The sequence below is a fragment of the Dicentrarchus labrax genome, unplaced genomic scaffold (genome assembly GCF_905237075.1).
Source record: "Dicentrarchus labrax unplaced genomic scaffold, dlabrax2021, whole genome shotgun sequence".
In the NCBI taxonomy this organism is placed as follows: Eukaryota; Metazoa; Chordata; class Actinopteri; family Moronidae; genus Dicentrarchus; species Dicentrarchus labrax.
In genome coordinates, this window is record NW_026136706.1 from 20,507,805 (window position 1) to 20,531,260 (window position 23,456).

General features: G+C 40.3%; 1 protein-coding gene across 10 annotated transcripts in view; it reads right to left on the reverse strand.

Moving 5' to 3' along the window:
* Positions 1 to 17,313: 17,313 nt before the first annotated feature.
* Positions 17,314 to 23,456, reverse strand: part of LOC127365190 (LIM domain only protein 7) — a 48,546-nt gene continuing 42,403 nt past the window's right edge. For 5 of the 10 annotated variants that reach the window (XM_051403037.1, XM_051403042.1, XM_051403041.1 and 2 more), the window contains 9 exons: positions 22,758 to 23,128; positions 22,483 to 22,539; positions 21,184 to 21,239; positions 20,880 to 21,032; positions 20,327 to 20,504; positions 19,774 to 20,097; positions 18,705 to 18,813; positions 18,157 to 18,259; positions 17,314 to 18,068 (listed from right to left, as the gene is read on the reverse strand). In XM_051403037.1, coding sequence (XP_051258997.1) covers positions 18,046 to 18,068; positions 18,157 to 18,259; positions 18,705 to 18,813; positions 19,774 to 20,097; positions 20,327 to 20,504; positions 20,880 to 21,032; positions 21,184 to 21,239; positions 22,483 to 22,539; positions 22,758 to 23,128 — 1,374 coding nt within the window. In that variant the 3' untranslated portion in view covers positions 17,314 to 18,045. The remainder of the gene's footprint in view (positions 18,069 to 18,156; positions 18,260 to 18,704; positions 18,814 to 19,773; positions 20,098 to 20,326; positions 20,505 to 20,879; positions 21,033 to 21,183; positions 21,240 to 22,482; positions 22,540 to 22,757; positions 23,129 to 23,456) is intronic. The other 5 variants (XM_051403040.1, XM_051403045.1, XM_051403039.1 and 2 more) reach the window with 5 other exon arrangements.

The window sequence follows — 23,456 nt, forward strand, 5'->3', positions numbered from 1 at the left end:
ATCACAGCAATGACTGTTCCCATCTTCAGGGAAGGGCACATTGAAGCGATGATGTAGCATGTAGAGCTATAGAAATAAATAAACACCAAACATCCAACATCTGCTTGACTCTTTTCTGACAGATGTCCGCCTCCTCTGCAGGACTTGTTTACAGGTTAAAGCTTGATTAGATAACTAGGTCGAATAATCTTCTTTTTCTGCAGCTTTTAATTTTCAGACATGACATACACATAAAAGTCTTCTTTTGTTCGGGCAATTAACATATATGACACGGCTTCTAATGGTTTCCAAGGATACAGATGGTGATGTAAAAGCTTATCATCTGCCTTAAAAATTTTGTCAAAGACACACTTAAGCAAAAATGCAAATATATCACCTCATCAGTGTTGCAGTTTTTGATAGAGATGCAGAGAGACGAGTTTTCGTTTGATAGAAAATCCAAATGTTCTGCCACTGGAGCTTCAACCTTCAGGCAAAGCTTAGGCTGCATGTTCTGGCAAGCATCAGTGGAGATATTTTGGTGCTAGAAAAGCATCATACCAGAGAACTACTTTTTATCTGGCATGTTACATGTAACGGCTGCCACAATCCTGCAAAGGGCATACATTTCCACCATTTCAGTTTTATGTCAACATAATCTCTCCTCTCAAAAACAACTGAGGTATATAACATGGTGATCGACTCACGCCTGGGCCTGTCAATAGGTCTGAGAATACCTAAATGGTATTGTGACCAGGAGAATAATAACTGAAACACTCCACTGCTGTTCAAAAACACATAAATGTATTGCATTGGTTAACATTTTCTTTCATTATGAACGTGGGCACTGTAGTTTATTTTGAGTCGATCCAACATACCAACATATACTGCCCTCCTGCTGGGCTGTGCTGTGCATTAATCCGCAACTTAATATAGTTTCCAATAAAAAGCAATATTTATTTGTGATCATTTAATCCAGAGTAACTATAACTGTATAGTTGTTCAAAGGAAAAGTAATATGAAGTAAATTATACTGTCACAATTAGAATTTTCTTCATATTTATTTGTTTTTTATTTGTTTTATTTTATCTATAAGCTACTTTTTCCGTGCCCAGATTGTCCAGATTTGACCTGTTACCCTAGATGTTGTCTTGTTTCATGTTTGTTGGAAATGTCAATAAAAAAACACAACTTAATAAACTAAAAACTGACAGATGTTTTTGAATCATTTGAATCAAAAAGAGAGAACAAAATGATGCAGAATGAAAATCACTACATATGGAAAACAAATAAATCATTATTCACACAGTAGACGACGTGGTGCTTACTGACCGACTCTCGCAGAGAAACATTTAACTGTACGTCAATCTCAATGCCATTAATGCAGAAGGCTTAGCAGTCTGCAGTCAAATATCGCTTGTGAATTGACTCTGATTCTATATTTTCTCCTGTTTACAAAGGTCTGTCATTTAGATCCCCCACAATGCATCAGAAAAGCACCCTGGCTCTGTCAGATAGTCGTATGGCTTGTGGGGAACTTAGTGCTGTTAAAACATTGATCACTACATCTAAATCCATACTGACGTCATATAATGCACAGTTGTGTTTTACCAGGAGTCAAAACTGTAGAGTCACAACTTTAATCTCTGCTAAAAGCTCATTATTCTGAGAAGTGGGAGCAGGTAGGAAATCTTTAATGAGACTGATGCAAAGGAACACCTTTGTGGAAACGATAGTAGGTTTAGAGGGTTGAGTGTGATGTGGCAACGTCTACTTCATCATTTCAACTGGATCAGATTCAAGTGGTGGATTAGATGAGATGGTGGGAAGTGAAAGATTTAAGAGCACGGGGGAAACGTTGCCAGTTTGGATTTCACTGTTTGGAAGGGCTGCTGTGCCGAGAGCCATGCTATTTTATTTATTTATGTGCTTGTTGACTATGTGTTGTTTTTTACAGACTTTTTTGCTCAGTGCATTAATTCTCTTGAATAGAGATTTACGGGCATGAGCTTGACCGATGAAGACGTTGCCTTGTTGTAAATAATTGTTTCTCACTGATGCACAGAGATCACATTATGGCTGATGACGACAGTGCGACAGGTGGTCTGAAGAGTTGCACTCAGTACATTCCTTTTTTACCACGAAACACAGATCACACTGAGACAGGTGACATTTAAACAACACTGCAGTCGTTCAGGGAGGTTTTTCTGGGAATGTAAAGGTCACATGTTGCAAAGGTGGCAGAAAATACCAACAATATGCCAGCTGCTTGTTTTTTCAGGTAGGTACGATAACCTGAGTGGGTGTTTTGAATTTATTTGCTTGAATCAGGGTTTATATGATTGTAGTTTCACTGTCAAACATCCTGCTTATAAAAATAGGACTGGAAATTGTCCTTATTAACTTTGATTTCTCTTCATGCTCCATCACACATGCAGTACATCTCCTAGAGCAGTAGTTCCAAACCACAGGGTTGCAAGACACATACTGGAAAACAGGAAGTAGGAAAAAACACTATTTATGCTATATATAGGCCAACATGGGTCAACAACCCAGGGGTCAACAACCTTTACTACCAGTTTTGGCCCAAAGAAATAATATTTCTGGAGTCAAAAAACATATTTTGCACATAACTTGTCTTACAGTCTGTCACAGTTTGTCTCTCTGTCCCTTCACTCCGGCCTCATTCCCTATTCCTCTGGCCCCTTCATTGCCATTTTCCATTCATCCACCAGATAGCCTCGGACAGACTTTCCCTCCTTTCCCCATCACATGACTGCCCCACCCATCCACTGAACTTGTTCCCACTCCTCTCATTAGCCCTGCAGTTACCTGACCTTCCCCACCCACCTCCTCACCTGCATCTTCTTTCCTCCTCAGCTCTGCAGATACTTAACCGGCCCACTCATTTGTCCTAGTGGCTTTGTTGCTTCCTGGCTGTGTGCTTCTGTGTTCAAGTGTCTTTTATCTTTATGTTTACCTGTAGGCCTAGCTACCTCTCATATTTGCAAGAGGACAATTAGAAATGTTGTGTGGGGAGAATAGGCAATAGATAAATGATTCAATGGTTTCCCAGAAAAGGAAAACTAAGGGGGAAAATAAAATGAGCAAAATAAAAGATACAAAATGTATTTTATCAATTGAATGGAGGTAAAGTAAAGGAATAACGGTTGATATTTCTTTTTACTCTCCAATTTAATTATTTAGCTTACTGTATCGTATACTGATGGATTTTGTTTGTACCTGTGATTCATCTTCTATTGCTTTTTGTTAGCTTTGCATAATATGCAACCTGTGATGAGGGGCTGTATGTACACACAGCTTCCCATTAATAGGTCGCCAACCACAAAGGTTGGGAACCACTGTCCTACCAGATCTCTCTGTGCTGCTTCTTTAACCCTACTAGGAATTGATTGTGTCTGTCAGCTGCCACCATTTTCAGGTCCATTGGGTCAACAGAATTACCCTACTTGACCAGGTTTTTATATTCAACACCATACAGTGAATTACTACTCAGACACAATGTTCTTTTCTCATTACTTACACATGGCTTCTGTTCTTGCCTTTGTTGTTCTCTACTCACCCAAGTACCCTTTGAAGGATTTCACTCTCCGCTCTGATCAAAAGCACCAGCCAAACTGACAGACAGAAAGGTCCACTGACTGCTGGGATGCTGGGAGGCATACAGATAGCGCTCATGTTGATTCAGTAGTAATCAGTGTCATCAGCATGCATGTAATTAGAGGAAAGATTCACTTTTCAGTATAGTTGGCTAATCAGATACTTTTGGTATAGTCCATTTCTTCGAAAGTTCACCAAGGAAATAGTCCCAATGACAGTGAGGTCTGTGGGCTGTGTGAGGTATTCAAAGTGGGAGACCAGAACAACAGCTTAACTTGTTTTTTTCATCTTTGAACATAACCAGGGTAGCTGTTTTCCCCTGATTCCAGTCTTTATGCCAAGCTAAGCTAACATCTCCATAGTTAATGTGGTTTCAAACTTGTCATACAAACTCTCAGCAAGAAATCAGATATGCCCTTTTATAACCGAAATACATTAACATTAGGAACTAAGAAAATTGCAATGTCCCCGATCATACTGTGTTGCATTCAGGCTATTTCATTTTTGTGCATTTGTGTGTATTGAGTGTGCCAGCCCAACCTGCTTTGATGTTGTTTGCTCTCTGGTCAACCTCCTTTTCTGCTGTTTGTCAGGCGCTGGAATGTGTATGTAGCTCCTGGAGGAATTGTTGTCCTCAGGACTGTCTGCGCCCTGGCACTTTTTAATTGCTGACAATAGCTCAACTAGAGGAGACAGCTGGTGATTCAGCATAAATTAATATCTACTTCTAACGGACTGACCCATGTGTTGTGCAGTTCTACCCTTACAATTAATGCTTGCTACAGTTGGTGAGGAAGTTAATTGAATTTAGAGGGACCTAATTACCGGCTTCTGTTTCCTAGTACAATTCTCTGAGTGTTGTAGGCAATCATGTTGTTTCATTTCCCTTTTAAATTGCCATATTCAGGTCATATTGCTGCCCTGAAATGTTACTGTTGGGGTTGAAGATTTCCACCTGCCATGTTTTGTTAGCGTTGTTGCTGTAAGTTGGTTTAGCAGTCCTGCTCATGCCTGTTTTCTTTATAAAGGGGTATGTGAATCTGTGAGTCATCTTATGAAAATCAGCAAGTTTGTAATGCAAGAGCCCTTGTATTATGGAAGGGAAAATCACTTTTCTTCTATTTGAACATGTCTCGCAGGATATCCTTATGGTAGTTAGAAGGAATCGTTTCAACATTCAGCCATGTAATATTGATTAAAAATGGCTAAAAGAGTGATAAGTCACAGATATGACTTTGAAATGCAGAGGTGGGTGAATTCATTACAGTGAGTCATCCAGGACCAAATCCTGCTGCAGTGACATGATTATCAGCAATGTGCAATGATATCATGTGTTCTGTAGTCAGCCTTTCATTGGCTCATGATGGGACATTTATGCTGATTTAAATTACAGGTATAATAAGAGCTGACTGGTACTTGGCTGTCAGCTTGGCTCCCTTTCCTGTAATGCCATTGGGGAACAAGAACAATTATATAAAAGAAATTATGTAATGGCCTAATGGTAGCGCCAGCGCATGAGGAAAGCAATTGACATTCATCAGCGCCTAAGAGCATAATACATGCATACATGTTGAATATTGTAGATTGATTTGCCTGTTTTAAACATAATGGATGGACTTTATGGAGTTGGAAACCCTTTGGAGGAAGGGTAAATTTGGGGAAGAAAAAATATTTTGCTGGTGCAACTGAAAGAAAGAAATCACTTGTGGGTAAAATAAGATTGTATCCTGTATTTTATTGCCTCTTTTACAATCGTACCAGAGAGCAGATGTGTCCGCACAATCCAAACCCAGCTGTGCTCTGATCTCCAGGGATAGAAGAAGAGCAGGGCAGCAAGTTTTCCCGTCAGCCTCCCACTGGCCCCCATACAGGACTGAGGTAAGCAACAAACTTCTCCCAGGGTGGATCTTCTGTCTCATCCTGCTCACTTAGCCAGCTAATCTCCCCCTACCTGGGCAGCCATTGACCCAATGCAAGACATTCTGTAAGTCAGATAAGGCCAGATGGGATAGCATATTAGTGGTATTGATTACTTATTAGATTGGAGAGGGTTTGTCAGGAAGACCGAGGGTGGTGTTTTGGAGGAAATGCAGCCTACAGCAGCTGTGTTCCTGCTGGTGAATCAGCAGATAGCTACTTTAGGATAGCCTACAGCTGAAAAGAAAATCAACCCTCTTAAAAAAGAGTTAAATCTATCTCCATAGGAGAGGTCAACAGCTGCCACTCCTCAGTCAGGAAATCAGGCTGACTAGGAAAGATTACTAAAGGGCACAGGAGGATTAATGAGCACACAAAAAAGAGAGATGGAGGAGATGAAACAAACATACAAACACAACAATATACTATCTACTGATCTGCCTTTAATGTTCCCTGTTCTTCTTCATAACATTCACACATTTTTAGTGAAGAAAATCTACTGTTATCACTTTAGTGAAAATCTAACATACACCAAACTGTGAATTATGACTTTTAGGGCTTTACACAACTTTTAAATTGTTTGACAATTTGGAAGTAATGCTTTCTTCCCGAGAGTTAGATGATAACTCCACTTCCACTCTCATATCTGTGCGTTCAGTGTAAGGCAGTCAGCAGCTGGTTAGCTTAGCTTAGCATAAAGACTGGTAATGGGGTGACAACACCTATAAAGCTCACTAATTAACCTTTTTATCTTGTTTATTGCGTACCAAAACGAACTCTAAAAATGTCAATTTGTGTTTTTTTAGAGGGCGATTATGTACTGGACAATTTTTTGGCCCGGACTCTTGAGGTTGCTAGACAATCATCTAAGAATTCAGGAATTTAAGCCAAGAAATAGTCTGGCACATAACCTCCCTGTAAAACCATAAATTCCTGTTTCCCCATCTTTCCAGTCTTTATGCTAAGCTAAGCTAACCAGCTGCAGGCTGTAGCCTTATTTTAAATGTATAGATATGAGAGTGAAATCAATTGTCTCATCTATCTCTGCAATATGTCAAGAAAGCTTGAAATAGCTGGTATGATTCATGTGAAGCAATAAAGAGCCAAAGCCCTTGGAAATCAATCAGTGGTTTAGAGAAACATGCTCAGTCTAACATCCTCAAGTGGCTTGCATTACAATGAGAACTGGATGTTTATCAAAAACTGCCCAGCTTAGTGGGGTTGTTAATTAAGAAAAGGGATTATTCTCCAAAATAATTTGAACAGAGCTATGGGAATGTTGCACTACAGAAACTAATATCACAGGAAGAGACTTCAGTTGTAGCTGGAGGATGTTTTGGTTTGCTGATTGTCAGACTGCTGAGATTGTGAACACTGTTAATATCTCATTAAAGATGGAAAATCAAAGAGGCCTTTAAGACTGAAACATTGTATCTATGGTAACCATGGCAACACTATGGTGGCTATAATGTGGTGAAAATGTCAGAGGAAAAAAAAACACTCACATTTGATAATGAAGAATGTGTCACACATAACATGGTATGGGTGAAATGCAATATGGTTAAAATCAATGCAGAAGGTGAAAATTGGAATCCAATACATGCATCAACACATCAATCATCATATTTCTGTATATTGTTTGTAAAATGTATGACATTTATATTAAAAATTACACACAGTGGATAATTATGATGACATTCTTCTACCAAAGTGCAAGCAACATATTCAGTATTGTAACTGAAGCTTATGGAGAGATCAGATTATTAAATCAACAAGAGAAACGAGTAAACTCTCAGCTTCCAACTCAATACAAAATAAAGATCAAAGACATAAAATGTCACTGAAACAAATTTGTATTGATCTCCACTCGAATTCCCATTCGTATAAGTGGGATAGAGATAGTAAGAACAGCACATGATTTGCACAACTCTGCCATCTTTTCTAAATATAGCCTGCCAATGGTAAACTATATTCAGTTTAAACTGTAAAGGATACAAGTGGAAGAAGAGAATTTTTATTTCCACCACAGCAGAATGGCTTTAAAACCTTGACAGTGGTTTTCAATTTCCAATGGTCTAGTGTTTTTCCTACATAGACACATAGGCACATGTGTGACACGTGGCACAGGGATGTTCCACTCTGCTCAAACTGCATCAAATCTCCTCAGGACATAAAGTATCAGCTCAGGAGAGCATGAAATTGAGTTTAGAGACAAATGGGAGTAAGTGATGTTTTCATGATAACCTAGAGCAAACACCCAGGCCATTAGCAAGTTAACAAGGCAAACAGTCTAATAAGCTGAGCCTTTCTCTTTGTTTTGTGTACGACTTCGGAGCACTTACGGGGTTTAATGATGAACAGAGGTAATGGCTGGATTGCAAACAGGCAAGGAGACTGCCAGGAGGCATCTGGTGGTCTGAGTATATCACTTTGTTTCCCAACCGTGGAATTTGTGGTCAGGTCTTTTTAACAGGAAAGCACATTGGGTGGACCTGTAGAGAGATTTGTATGTTAATCAATGTCTGCAGCAATGTTTAATTAAGACAACATATTCTCGGGGACATTAATTCATTAGAGAGTATAGTTTGCGTTTGCACAGTCAGACTTCAATTGAGAGAAAAAGGAGGGTAATAAAATACACAGGATTTACACCTTTGCCCCTAAGATGGAAAGTCTTTTATTTATCTTTAGTGTACTTTGGAGCAATGGCAAAGGTTCTGTATTCAAATTAAGAAGGATATGAGAGGAAAAGTTATTGGAATTGCATGTCCCATCTCCATAGAGAGGCTTCAGAATGTGAATACGAATGATGAGCGCTCATCCAAAACAAACAAATTGTCGAACAGTGATTTAGGAGTAAGGGCTCTGGAGGAATCCCTCAGGGGCGCCCTGTTCCAGCTCCAGTTCCAACTTCATTCCTCCTGGGCCTTCAGTCAAGTATGAAAAAGATAGCAGCTGGCGTATCAACGTCCCGTACGCCTGGGACTTCGGGGCAAAAGCCTTAGAAAGATGAACTCACTCATTTGCAACCTTAAAGTCCAAATTAAATTACTCAAAGTCTGACAGTAAAACATCTTTAAAATAAGTTCAGCAAGGGCTACATCAACCCTCACGGGTGTACAGGATGCTAATGATATTCTCTTTAACACTTCTTCTTCACAGTAACTGCAGCTGAGGTCAATTCTTCAATATGTCAGACTGACAGGACCATTTCCTTCCCAAAGTTCTTATTGATGTCAATTTTCCTCCTTCATATGTACATGGCACAGGCACAAAACCTTCTCCAGTGTTGCCTTCATGAAAATTGTTAATATCAATATATTCACAATAGCTCAGCTCCTCTGTTGTAGCACGAACAAAACAAGAGGCTTACAGTGCAGGAAATGATGGGTTCTTGAAAGCTATTCACCATACAGTAATTACAGCTCCGCAAGGGAGATAATGATGTTGAATGGACCACAAACAAAAGACTGGACTCACAGCTTCACGTTCTAGTGGTGCTTTTCAGATGAAATATTCCCCACTTGCAGCAGTGGCGACAATAAAGTCCCATCTCGACTGGCCTGGTGCCTTTTCAGGAATCTATTCACTCTAAATCTCATGCTTCTTCATGGAGACACAAAGTCAGGGCAACAAGAGGTAAATTCAGCAGGAGGATGAGGATTAGGAAGGATCTGTGCTTTTATCTACACTGTGGCATTTTAACTGAATTTGATTATTGTTTGTTCAATTTGCTTTCATAGTATTCACATAGCAATTATTTTCTTTCCTTTTTGAATAATTACAATTAACAAGATCAGAAATAAATGATTCTCATGCACTTAAACTTGTGTAGGCCAATCACTAAAATGACAGATAAAAAGAAAATAATAACTGCTATTTACAAGAATTTACTTTTACATGTTTCCTGTCTGGATCAAGATAGACAGTCAGCATAAAAAAGAAATTGCTATCTGTCAGAGCAATAAAACGCTTTGCCCCCAGGAGGGCAGCAACATATATAGCTTCAAAAAGTAAAACTGACATACAGCGTGACCAACCATGGGCCAAAACATACACTTTGTGAACATCAATATGTGTTACAAATGTCTCAGATGAAAAGGCAGATGCTTGACATCAGTCAAAGTCAGAACCTGGCTTACTCTGTGTTGCACGCCGTGGGGGAACACGCTTTATATTGCTGTTTAAAAAACGTACACACATATGGTGAAGACAACTCATCTGTGTCAGGCAGCAGAGTCACTGTCAGGCGCATAAAGTGTTGCTTTGTGTAAGTGACGTCTGCAGCTTCACAAAGATGCACAGACAAAAATATGCTTCAAACTGATGTGTCATCAGTCTGGTCTTTACACACACACACACACACACACACACACACACACACACACACATACACACACACATCAAAGGAACGTTCCACAGAAACCAGAAGCTTAAAAAATAGCTAAAAAACATAGTTCCGATTATGATGTGGAACAAGTTGATGTAAGAGAAGTATGTTACTCTAGTTTAAGAGATTTTCAGGCCGGAGAAAGGAAGAAATACAATCTGATCTATGTCCTACTTCAACAGCAAATCCCCCCAAAAATCCCTCTATTTTGCTTTATGTCGTCCATTGTAGCATTATCTTTAACAGGCCATAGCTGTAGGGATAATCCTAAAATGGTGAATAAAGACTTCTGACTCATGATTGAGACTTTTCTTTTAAGGTGGAGTGGGCAGCCAACTCCCATATCTAACAGCCAATATCCCTTTATTAAGGCAGTATGAAAACTGAAAGGCACATTAGGAAGTTTGGGTTGTGCTTGTGTAAATGAATATGGCTACATGTGAAACCTGCATTTATTTTTCTGGCCATTTGGGAGCATTCAGAGTATCACCTTTTAAGTTGCTATGGTGAACTTGTTAGCAAGCAGATAATTAGGTTCATCATTATCTCACATATATTGTCAAAGAATCAATTGTAGCCTGGCCGCTTTAAGCAGAGCGAAAAGCAGACCTTCTCTCTCAACCTCTATGCATCTCTGTTAAAATACTAGCCATGTCTGTAGATCTTTGTCCTGATTTTTTACATCTGTATAAAAGGAGTTTGTTAACCAGACCTAAAACATGACCTAATGCATTATCTGGGCTGTCAAAACCTGGCAACCAAATTGTCTGTTACACTGAACTGAACATTTGCCATTACATAATCTGCATAACAGACTGTTCTGCCTAAAGTGGTTAGAGTTCCACAAAAAGATCCTATTTTAGGCCAAATAAAAGGGAGGATTAGAACAAAGCAGAGGAATCCACAAATGAACTGCATTTACAACAGTTGTTTGAAATCTCTTAACAGGTTGCAAAGATTACATATCCTTCAAAGTGTAACACGTTCTGAATTAGCAAAACAACATACATATATATGCTCTAGTCCCTGAAATGATTCATTCTCATGTGTTTCATAATCACTTGAAACAAAGACAGAAAATGGTTTGGCTGTCGGTGTGTTACTTGGGCTGTTTCAGCCTCAGGTTGGCTTTAGGCTGTTCAGAGGATTACTGAGTTGTCCATATGGCTACTCAAAAACAGAGAGAGAGTGGAACAAAGCTCAGTCCTGGCATTACTACATCCAGTGGTGAATGAGTAGCACTCATGCACAGTCACAAACTCTCCCTAAGGCACGTAGAGTGTGACACTGTCCTGCCAGAGATTAATTTAATTTAACTGCTTCTCTTTTGTCTATTCTGCTCCTCTGCATAAACACACACAGATACACACATATTTTGGCTTGTGTGTATGACACAGATGTTTAATGGCTCCACATTCAGATTTCAATCTAACCACAGCTCAATAACAGTAATAAATCATTTGAAAGACTATACTTTTTATTCATATCTATAATTTGACATTGACATACCAGAAATGTAAAACATGACATTTTTACAATTCACCTTAAATATAAGATGTATCCTCACTACAATAAGATAATATAACCAGTCTTGACCTGCACAGTTTCCAAACAGAGAAAAGTTGAGATTTGTAAACTCTTCAGGTTATTCACAAAATTACTACGACTAATAATTTGGACATTAGATTTACCCACCTGCGTAAACCATCCACTACAGTAGGTGTTTTCACTTATGTTGCCTGATTAGACCTTTTCTGAGGACTGTGTGCGGCGTGAAGCTGGATTGATTGACATCTCGCTGACTCTCCTCTCTGTTAGGGCGGGACAACTTATCCTATTACCATTGTTATTAGTCAATAGAGTTTTGTGATATGACATAATTCCTGGGTGTGCAAGGCCTTTAAAGAAATAGTTACACCTCAAAAGTTCACTAGTCAACATGTTATATCTGGTTTGTTTAATCTGGACAAAAATTAATAAAAGTGTGAAAGCAACAATTTGCAGCTTTTATTTCTCAGCCACGACCAGTAACGTTGTTGTGTCTCCTCTAGTTCCTTGGCAAATACAAATGCTCCCTGCTAAGAAATTGTCTAGTACATAAATTCTTAAAATCACCTTATTTTTTACTGTATAATTAAAAATGGACGTGGTATCTGTGACATCACCCGTGGGTTTCTGGAGAACTGTTGTGAAGTTCAGTGTGGTCGTCTCTGGCCGTCATCATCTTGGCATGGGTGGGGGTGAGGTGGGCTGAATGAACCCTGGTTACTGAAAATGCTACCTACACAGTACAATTGATGAATTAGCTATACAGACCAAAACCTCTTCTTGTATCACTCTGTAAACATCTTAATATGGGGCTTTATGGATGGAGATTGACTCACTTCTATTGCCAGCCTCAAGTGGCCATTCAAGCAACTGCAGTTTTTGGCACCTTCGTGTTGGACTCAATTTATCAGCAATGGAGGTTGCGACTAGTTTTCACCTTTTAGCCAAAACTTCTAATTTTTAGTTGCCAATGTTGATTTTTACTTCTGAAAAAAAAAAAAACTGTCAATGACAGACTTTTATCAGCAGTAGCCAGCTAGATTACAGCAGCATTAACTCCATGAGTCAGTTGAAAACTCAGTCTCCGGCTGATTGTTCAGTGTTTCTAGCTGACTCAAATCAAAATGAGAAACCTGCAAAAGCATCTCTTGATTGCATTTGATGGCTAAACGTGATATTATGCTAATTCCCTGCTGTGTAATGACAGAAAGAAAGACCAGGGCATTTTGCCTGGGACATGCCTGAAGCAAAATGTTGATGATCCATGTAGAAGACATAGGAACAAAAGAGCAGCATGGTTTGTGTATTGAAGAGTGGAGCTAGTTAGCCTCTAGTAAGCCAAGGGGCCTTTTCTAACAAAACCTGCAACAGAAACACAAGATGTTAGAATAAATGCTCATTTTGGCATTGGGAGCAGTAGGGCCTCTATAAATCCTGGATAGTGCTTAAAATGCAACAAAACCTCTTATGTCACTTATTAGAAATTTTGTCAGATTTTGTTTTTGTATGTTTGTACTTTAAGATAATTACGGTTAGGTGATGTGATATACTATAGGGGTTGAGGACATTCACACTAAGAGGTGAGGTCAGAGATGATGCACAATATATATGCATGGTATACAGTATAATAATACATTGTCCGTGTGTCTGGTTTATGTATTTTAAACAGCCAAACTGAGAACTACATAATATGACATTTAAGTTGTAAAGGACATTTCTGCATCAGCTAATGTGAGTATGACGGGGGCCTGTATGTTGTGGGTTACAGGTACAAACAGGACCTCCATCGTGCCCCCCCCCCCCCAAATCTGTCTTTGGAGTGACATACAAACACCAAAATGAATCTTCTGACATCAAATGAAGGACAGATTTGAGAGCGTGCCCCCCTCTCTTTTAAGTTTTCTTCTGATAAAATTCTAATTAACTTCAATCCTGGGTGACAAGTGAGGACAAGAGGTTTGGAGCAGAGGCGGGGGTAATGGGGGTCTGTGATGAACCTCACTGTGACGTCTCTGTCAGTTTCTGACAGACAAGCATTGCAGTTCCCATCTGTGGACTCACGTACCTTTCCAAGTCAACCAGTGTGCCTGCTGCTGCAACTCATTAAGCAAATTCTATTTTGCTCAGTGTGACTGAGTTGGACTGTAAGTGACATGCAACCAAATATACTGCATCCGCTTCTGTCACACATCTGTCTTCCTGTCAGGATAATGTTTGAACAGATGCAGCAGACTGTGAGGTGTTGCTTTAATGAATGGGTATAGTGCTAAAGCATTCAGACTCCAAACAGAAAATGTGATATCAGGCATGTGGAATAGATTTGATAGTATTCAGTCTCAGAAAATTATTGCTCTGCTCTGTTCATCTTCCCCTGCTTGAAGCGCACAAAAATACCAGATAAAGAGTGGGAAATGCTTAACTGAGAATCAGTATTCCAGCTCATGCTCAGCTATAGGACTGAAGCAGGGTGAATTAATATGAGGACAGAAAACGTGGTCCCCTGTCACCCTGGGCATAATGCAGTCTCAAGCATATCAGGGTGCCCCAGCTGTGACCATGCAGTCTTATCATTTCAGAGCCGTGTAACACTTTCTACACTCCTTTGCTATTCCCCGGCAACTGGAAAAGCAACTCCAATGCATCTCGTTGCCAGTTATACTCCCCCCCCTCAGCCACTATAGTAGAGGAACGAAAATAAACCAGAGTGCTCTTTAAGGTCACGGAGAGAAATCACAAACATTCTTGTTCGTCATTGTAACATGGCTGCATGGAGTCTTCTTGCACGCAGAGGAAGAAAGATAAAGAAAAGCTTTCTTTTGTTTCTTTTTTCCTGCCATTTGAAGAATAATTCTCTTGGTTGTTTCCCTGCAGAGACACTGTTTTTCAGAAAACATAGGAGAAAAATCTCTTCCTTTGTCAAAGAAGGTAACATAAGATAGGAGGACAGCCTTGCTCATGATGAGTCACGTTTAATGATCATCCACAAAGAACTGACCTGCTCTTTTGAATGTGTCATATATACTTCAGATTACTTTAAAGCCTTCTGCCATCCCAAATGGATCCAGTCTTATTTTAAAACACAGCTTTGGTATAAGGTTGAAACCCTTGAGTTTTGCCCTTTTGTTAGTCGGGGATTAGAGTCAGCATTCATAATGAGGACAAGCAGGGATCTAGGCTGATCATTTCCTCATTGAACAAAAGGTCACAGATCAATATCTCTATACAAGTTTGAAAAAATGTTTTCATGTCTACGGATGAGAGGTGATTATCAGTTGATAGTCAACAGCTGATAGCCACCTGTGCCACACATGAAGGACACTTAAATGGCAAGTAACTTATTCCACATAATGAACAATTTTATTTAAAGATCCCCTCCAGACAGGTATACAAATAGTCTCCTTCGAACAATAGTGTGTATCTCTTGTTTTTTCAGCAAGTATAATTTTTCACATCAAAATCCTTAAAAACACATCTACTCCTTCTACCTCACTAAAAAATTCCACAATCTATCGATGTGAACATTTCTAAAGTTTTCCTGCAAGATGTCTCCTACTTCACTGTGAAGTCCATTCTCTGTGTATGCGCTCTGGTGGCTTCAGTTTTCTATATCATATACACAAGTAGCCCCTCCAGCCAGAAAAAGTGCATCCACTGAAGATGGGAGTAGCACATGCAAAAACAGGACACCTGAAAAATAAGACCTGAACTGTGAGAGTGCTTAATGTAAGTATATGGAATACATTCTGCTGTGCAAACATACATGCAGTCCTTAAAAGCCACATGGCCTTGCAAGATATTGGACATTTATTCAAATTTACTGAAATTTACATTCACACCATAATCAGTTTCACCAATTAACATTGTCAAAATGTCCAATAGCTGGGTATATGAGCTGTAATTAAATCAATCATGTGCAGTCATCCTTTAGCCTTGAGAGCTGTAACTGTCAAAAGTAATCACTGCTAACATGAATACATAACAGCTACCGTAAAGGTTGTATTTTCACTGTCATGTGAAATGTCTCTATGAAACCTGCTCTGCTCACATTTTCATTTCTGCATCTTTTAGGTTAAAGATTTTCCACTGAGAATTAAACACTATGCTACCATGAATGCAGAACAGTCTCACAGATTCATCTTGATGCTCCGGGAATTTACAGGTTTACTTAAAGTCCATTTTCTTTAATCCCTGTAGTTAATTGATCCTTATGACAGCGCTTTGGTGCCTGCAAGCCATAGCAACAGGTCTGGTGAGACAGTGTCTGCAATTACATGACTAATTATAGCCTCAGTTCAAGCTGCAGGTGAATTAGTGCCTGATGGCTTCTGTAAAGTGTGAAAGGCATTCCTTCTAAGTGGCAAATGGCAGGAGGTGCTGCTTGTCTCAGATATATTTAAATCAAACAGGTGGGTCAAAAGTACATGGTTTTCACTAAAGAAATTAAACTTAATTAAAAAAGCCCAGATTGTCACAGTCTGACAGCTAAGCTACTGAGAGTGTTCAGAGCCAAAATTCAGTGTCACTTAGGATTAATTTACAAACTAAAGCACAAAATCTTATGTCGTAGTCCACAGGCGTTATGTTTATAAACTACTGTGGCTAAAGGACACAGCACCTATTATATGTACTGTTAAATGTCATGCTTAGTGGTGCAAGCAACAGCAGTTATCATCCAGCTGCAGTACTTCTTGGTATAAGTCTTAGATCACATTGCCCCCTTCTGGTGAGTCTAAGCTTAACACCTAAGCTTAATCTTCAAAACACCACAGAGGCATGGAAATGGAGCATGATTATTTGACTCACTCTTGAGTTTGCAAGGTAAAAAGTCATTCACATGGGCTTGACTGGCAATCTCCAGAAAAAAATGTAATTCTTTCCTTCCATTGCGAGCGCAATAAAAAGAAGCTTACAGTGAGATGTTAGAGTTAGGAATGACTTTTTGATGGAGGGTAGAGCAGGCATATCTAAGCTCTTCCATCTGTGTTCCATCTCTTTACAGACCCTATTCTTCTGAGCAGCCAAGCATAATGTTTCTCTGCAAGCTCCAACACACACATACCATTCAATTCTCCACGTCAAAGCCTTCCATAAAGGCTGGTTGTGGCCTTGGCTTGAAGGAAAAAGATGGGATACTTATCCTGAAAGGTTTTATATTTCTCAGCCACTTGACTCTACTCGGCGCCATTCAGGCCGTGCTTGTTTTTTAAGCATAAGGATTAAAATCTCTCTCTCCCACGAGAGCGCCAAGGAAAAATCTAAAAAAGGAATCTAAGAATTTGAGATGTCTGCCTCCAGGGGTTGTTTGTGCTTCACCTCAAGAATACAGAGCCAATTTATACTCAGTCCAACTTATTTCCATATATTGCTTCAATTGAGCTTATTCCCATTTATGAGAAATGAGGACAGTCTCTAACCTTGCTGTTGAAATGCATTTGGGAGCTGCGAACTGAACAATCAGGAGCGTGCGTCCCTACTCATATGAATATTCAATATATGTTTATGCAGATATGATTTCATGAAGCAGCTAAAATGACAGAATACATTTACAAAATAGCTTATCAAAGTGTAATCAAATGTAATGCATGCGCACTGAATGAAATATGCATGACAAATTGGCTTTGGAGAACACAGAGCAGGCAGGTCCTCTGAACCTTTGCACAAAAGCTCATTGAAATTCCTTTTATTATTTTATTCCTTTATGCGCAACAGAGAGACAGAGAGCAAGAGGGACAGACGGGGAAAGAGGAGTATAATGATTTCTGATTACAGAGGCAGGAGAAGCCTTGCATCATGCAGTGGTGTATCATTACGAGGAATTATGCAATTTCACTGTTGAAAAAAGCACACAAAAACACGAGTTGAGCATTTAGTAATTTTATTTACAAATGTTACTGTTTGCCTCAATGCCATTCAGTATATATTCTTCACACGGTAACCTGCTAATGTGTACAATCCTCCATCTATCAGTGAAAACTGCAGACAAGTGCTATCCAAGCAGACATTTTTAAATATATTTTGAAAGAATTCTAATAATCTTAATTACTTCTCCCTGTTACAAACGGCAAAAAAAAAGGCACATAGACATGATAAGAACAGCTTGGTCGACAAAACGTGTTAATACCACAAGCGGAAATAGAAGCATGAAGAGGAGATGATCCTGTAGGGTTCCTTTAAAACTCTCTCAGTATCTCCTAAATCTGTCTCAGTGAAGGTCATTATAAAGATTTGCCTCAATAATCTTATAGACGATTTAACATTTTGACTAGTTTCATGACTAAAACATTTAAAAACTCTGGTACACTGGTGCATGCAGAACCCTTACACTTTGTACAACTGTTAATACTTAAAATGAAATAAACAAATGAAAGTAGATAACTTCTTTGCAAGCTTACCCTCTCAATCACACACTGAAAACACACAAATACAATTCTCATCAGTGAGTCAACTTAGAGTCATTTTCTAGAGTCGTAAATGGAAGTATGTCCAAACCAAGTGTCCCAGCTATTTGCAATGGCTTCAATGTTCAGTTTAATGTTCATGGGTTGTTGTCACAAGTAGTTTCTTCATCAATCTGCTGGAGTACAGTCATGTCACATAGCGGTTGGCTGGCCACCTTAAAAAAAACAGACAGCAATATTACACTTAAAGAAAACCAAAAACACAACAGGTGATCACACCGATCAGATTGATCATACACTCACTTTTGAATCGCATGTAGCAGGAGTTACAGTAGAGCTGTTTGTTTCGTATTCTGACTTCAGCCCCGGCTTCCGATCCTCCGAGGTCAGACTTGCAGTCGATACACTGAGGAAGTTTAGGAAAGGGAAGAGTTAAATAACTAATCAACTGGTTTAAACAACACCAGTGTCCATGTCCAAAGGAGGAGGGATGAGAACAGACAGAAGCCCCTTGATTGTATGTATAAAAAGAGAAAAATTAAGGAAAAAGTCGAACGACAAAGATTGGCAGGATGGATCACAGTTCAGATGCAGGAGACCACACTCAAGTGAAGACCACAGTTCCAGGAAGGATCACCAACCAGAGTTAAACATTGTTAAAAACAAACAAAGTGAGGAGTTGATTAGTTTAAAGCTTTTGGCACAGAAAATCTATCAGGACCTTGAGATTCACCAGGATTTACCAAGTTAGTAATAAAAGAAAAAAGAGTGGAGTGACCACGTTAGTTTTTGAGGATCAGTCGGGGCGTGCTGATGACGTGCTCCGGGGCCGACGGGAGCCCAGCTCTCACCTTAAAACAGGTCAAATGATAACAGAGCCCAAGGGACTCGATGATCATGGCTGCTCCCTTTCCCAGCGGGGCGTCACAGAACGTACAGATTTTCTTGCCACTCACTGACCTGGATTACAGAACGTACAGCTGTGATTTGGGAATCGAGCACATATGTGTCACGCACGCACGCACTCACACACTCACACACTCACACACACACACGTTTACACTGGCATACAACAGGGTTAGACCGATAACTTCTTTGCTGCAATAACAAATCTGGCCAATATCGGCCTTTGTTAAATATTAATTATGAATGAGGGCCAATCATGTCGCCTGCTAAAATGAAACAGAAGCTCCTCGATGACCAGAGCTCCACTAAAACATTCTGTAAAATACTAAATATTTCATTTCTATTGTTCAGTCAGTCATAATAGTTTCTTTAATATGGTGTTTTATCATACTGTAATTTTGCCATGGAAACAATTTGGAAAAAAATATTGGGTACTGTTAATTAACTGTATTCAGTTTACCCCCTTTTCCCTCATTGTTTTAATCTTATTTTCATAAAAGCTCTTCTAAGGATGGGTGTTGCCAATTAGCAGCCACTATTATAAACACTGTAATGTTTGCACAAGATAGCTGTTTTCAGTTTCTCTATGTATACTGCATCTGTCCCTATAAAATACACTATAAATAAATAAATAACTCTTAAAATATCAGTGTCCACACATGAACACAGAAACACACCAACTCAGAACAGTTCTGTATGTGCAAGTGAAATTAAACATCTATAAAAACTAAAAACTGACTACACAGAATAGGGTAAACCTGTTTGGTGTGAAATGGAGGGTGAACAGATGGAGAATGTCACATAAAACGATATCATATGAAACTGCATATTATAATACATTCAAAAGTAGAAGCAAAAACAAGTTAGATTCAGTTGCCCTTTACCACAACTGCCCATCAAAAGTTACAGTTTAATAACACCACCAGCACTATGGTTATGCAACCCAGTATACCAGTGAGAGGTTAGAGTCAGCTTGTTGGGGGTGTTAAAGCGAAGCAGCATTGTTGATTGTACCTGTTCTGCTGCTGAGGGGCGCCTGCCTCAGACGTGGGCTCTGGAGAGGGGGTGGGTGAAGGAGAGGAGGGTGAGGGGGAAGGTGACTGCCGGGACCAAGGGGACGAGGGGGTTCCTGCCCCGCCTCGGAGGGAGCCCATAGAGTAGGAGGAAGGCAGAGTGGAGGAGCCGGGCCGCTGGGCCCCCGACCCGCCACCGTAGAAGGAAGTGCTACCAGAGAGGGCAGAGTGAGGCCGGGTGTAGTTTTGGATATAAGAGTTGCTCCTGGGTGTCCACGACGAGCGCCAGGAGTTGGAGGCGTCCAAGTTGTCAAGAGACTCGCCTCTGCAAAGCCAACCCACGCCACACCCACGTTAGCCAGTTAGTTTTTAGCATTTAAAATGTCTGGCTACCAACTGTACCTCTGGCAATTGTTTTTACGTTAAAATATTCCAACCAAATTTGCCAAAGTCAGCGTGGCAGCCAGACTTTCATTTCAGCACACAACAGAAGTTAACAAGATGTTAGTAAGTGTAAAAGCCAGCCACCAACATCATACTACAGAGATGTGTACCTGCGCATGGGCGGCACGTCGCTCTCCTTGACGGGGTTGGAGGCGCGCTGGCGGATCCAGCTGCTGTCAGTCAGCAGCGGAGTCTTTTTCTTCATCTCGTTCAGAATCTGCTGCCGCTCCGCCTCTGCCTGCGACGCGGGCTGCTGACCCTTCTTCTCACCCAATCCACCGCCCGTCACTGCACCCAGAGAGGAGAGATAGAATAAAAATCATGCTGGAGGAAATGAAAGATTTCTGGGAAGTCGAAAATAGATCATGACTGACAGAGAAACGGGGGGGGGGAAAAAGTGACAGAAAGAATGAGATTGTGATGATGTAAACACAGTGTTTCCCCAGTGCGGCTCAATCAATCAATGAACTTATTGTTTTTGTTGTAATTTTCTGGATGGCTGATTTTCCATTTGATTGGTAAGCTGATGATCAAACAGCTGTACGTTTTGATTTGAAGGCATGTCGTAATTGACTGATCGGCTGATCAAAAGGGTCATAATGAGAGCAGATTAACTGGATTTCAGATTGAACGGAGAGGCGGCGGTTCAGGGGCCGAGCCCACCTCTCTCTGGCTCTCTGTATCTCATGGCATTGAGGATGTTTCTCCTCTCCATCTCCAGCTCTGATGAGGCCCTCTGACTCTGGGCCTCTCTGTCACGCGCACTCCTCAACTTCTCTTCCAGCAGCCAGTGAGCCATGCCCCCCGGCTGCACACCTGCAGTGGAGTATGGCCCACATATATGTGCAATAGCATTCAGACATGGGCTCATTTATAAAAACAGTCACCCAGTACTACCATTTTGATTTAAGGTAAACTATAATAGAAGTTAACTAACGGAGGATACAGTAAATCGAAAAAAACTAACCTTTCCACTGAGGTTTTTCCTCCTCATCGAGCTGGGGAGATGATTTAGATTTCATCCTGTCAAACAAAAGAAAATACAATGAAAGCAAACAGACTTACAGTAGTGTTTATAGAACTTCCAACCATAGTGGTAAACTTAAAGTATTTTGATATGTCAAATACCATAGAGAAAAAAACACATTTTTTGAATAATGGCAAACTGCTGATTGCAGACCAATCGCAGGTACTTCCAATCTCAGCTGGAGATCTAACCCACTTGCTGGAGGACTTTCAATTTCATGGCCGTCAACACAGAGATACATTGTTTGAATAGTTCGGTTCAAATGGAGCCAGCAAGAAACAATGCAGTAAACACCTGGACACATCCGCTATGTAGTGAAGATGTGCCAGTTTTGTTTTAAACTGAGACATTTGTTGAAAATGTAATAAAAGAAGAACATGATTTACTGCTTCAAAGACAAACATGTTGTTGAATTATGTATCTACTGAAATGATACCTGGTGTACATGTTTTCAGGTTAAAATGATAAATTGTTCTCGCTTGTTAGAAACTGGTGTTGGCAGGATTATATGCTTGTGAGACACTGTTTTGGCAGTCTCGGTACAATTCAGGCAAGAACAAATTGTGTTGCCAAGATACCTCCTGGTGCAGAGAATTGTATAAAGAACTCAAAAAAGGAGAACTTGGAGCCGAAAACACAGAGAGGTCCCCTAGTTAGCATTTAGAAGGAGTATACAATACAAACATTTAATAAATCGTTTATAACAAACAACAATGTACTTGTAAGCAGATGTAAGGACATTTTAAGTGTGTATTTAAGTGCAGTACTTGGCAATAATCATAACTTCTATGAAGACAGATGTTATATTTTTACTATATTGTCATTCATCATCTGTTTATACACACGCCTCAATTTATGGGTGCCCACAGGAGGAGTCTGCAGATGTTGGCAAATACTATTAAATAATATTATAAACACTTAAAGATGCCAACAACATTAAAGTGTGTTATAAACCATTTATTAATTGTTTATACACTGTACTGCTCATGCAGGACCTAAAAGGAAGTGTTGCCAATACAACATATTCTATTGTGAAATACTATAATAAATTACAATCATTGTTGTTACATATGACTACTCATCAAAATAGGATATGAAGCATGTATCACATAAAAAGTATGTGATGTAAGAAGAGGTTTTATAAGTGTCAATAGCGGTTTAGATTTATATAGAAAGAAACATTATCTCTCAGTATGACTGCAGATGGACAAACGCATACTAAATCACTCCTGTACTAACCTGTCTGTAAAGGACAGTGGAGGCTGGACATTGGCAAAGCCATGGGAGCCCCCAGTCCTTTGGTGAAGGTTAGTGTGTGGAGAGAGGTAGGGCGATGGTTACAACACAGGTGGAGGACAAAGCACATGCAAACACATTAGTTGCACTTATGTTAATACACAGACAATAAAGCGTGTTTTACACTTAAATGTGTTATTATGAACGTGATGGAGGAGGCGTGTGAGTAAAGGGTGAGGACAGTACAGGACAGTAGGAGGAGCAGTGTCTTTACTGACCACTGCTGCTGCTGCTGCTGCTGCTCGAAGGCTCTCTCTCGCTCTCTGCGCTGCTGCTCTGCGGCTTCCTGCCGCCTCCTCTCCTCCTCCCTCTCCTCCTCTCTCCTCCTCTGCCATCTCAGCTCTTCCTCATCCCTCCTCTTCCGCTCCTCCTCCTCCTGCCTTTCTTTCCTCTGCCTCTCCTCCTGGAGACGCTGCAGCTCCCGCTCCTCCTCTTCCCTCCTCCTCCTCTCCTCCGCCTGCCTTTGGCGCTCCTGCTCCTCCTTCCTCTTTCTCTCTTCCTCTTCCCACGGAGGAGAGGCGGGCTGGTTGACGGGAGAGAGGGGCGAGTGTGGGCTGATGCTGTGGCTGTTTACCTCCAGGCTCCCGGGCTGCCAGACAGAAGGAAGGAGAGAAAAGAGGAAGCGTTTGAGACGTAATGGTCATTATCTGAACCTTTATTAACCTCCAGGAGGAACTGCAACAACGGTGGAGAAACTCAAGTCATCCCCTGAGGTGACAAACCAGCATGTGTTTTGAAATTACAATTGAAAGGGAGTTTTTGTTGCAAAACTATGAGCTGGAAAGACCATTACAGTAAGCCCAGGCACACGTGTTGTATATCCTGTGTGAATATCCACATGATTGGACAATTTTCTGCTCTTTGTGTGCAATGGACCTGAGTTATAAAAAGCCGTCAACACCAGTGCCGACCACGTA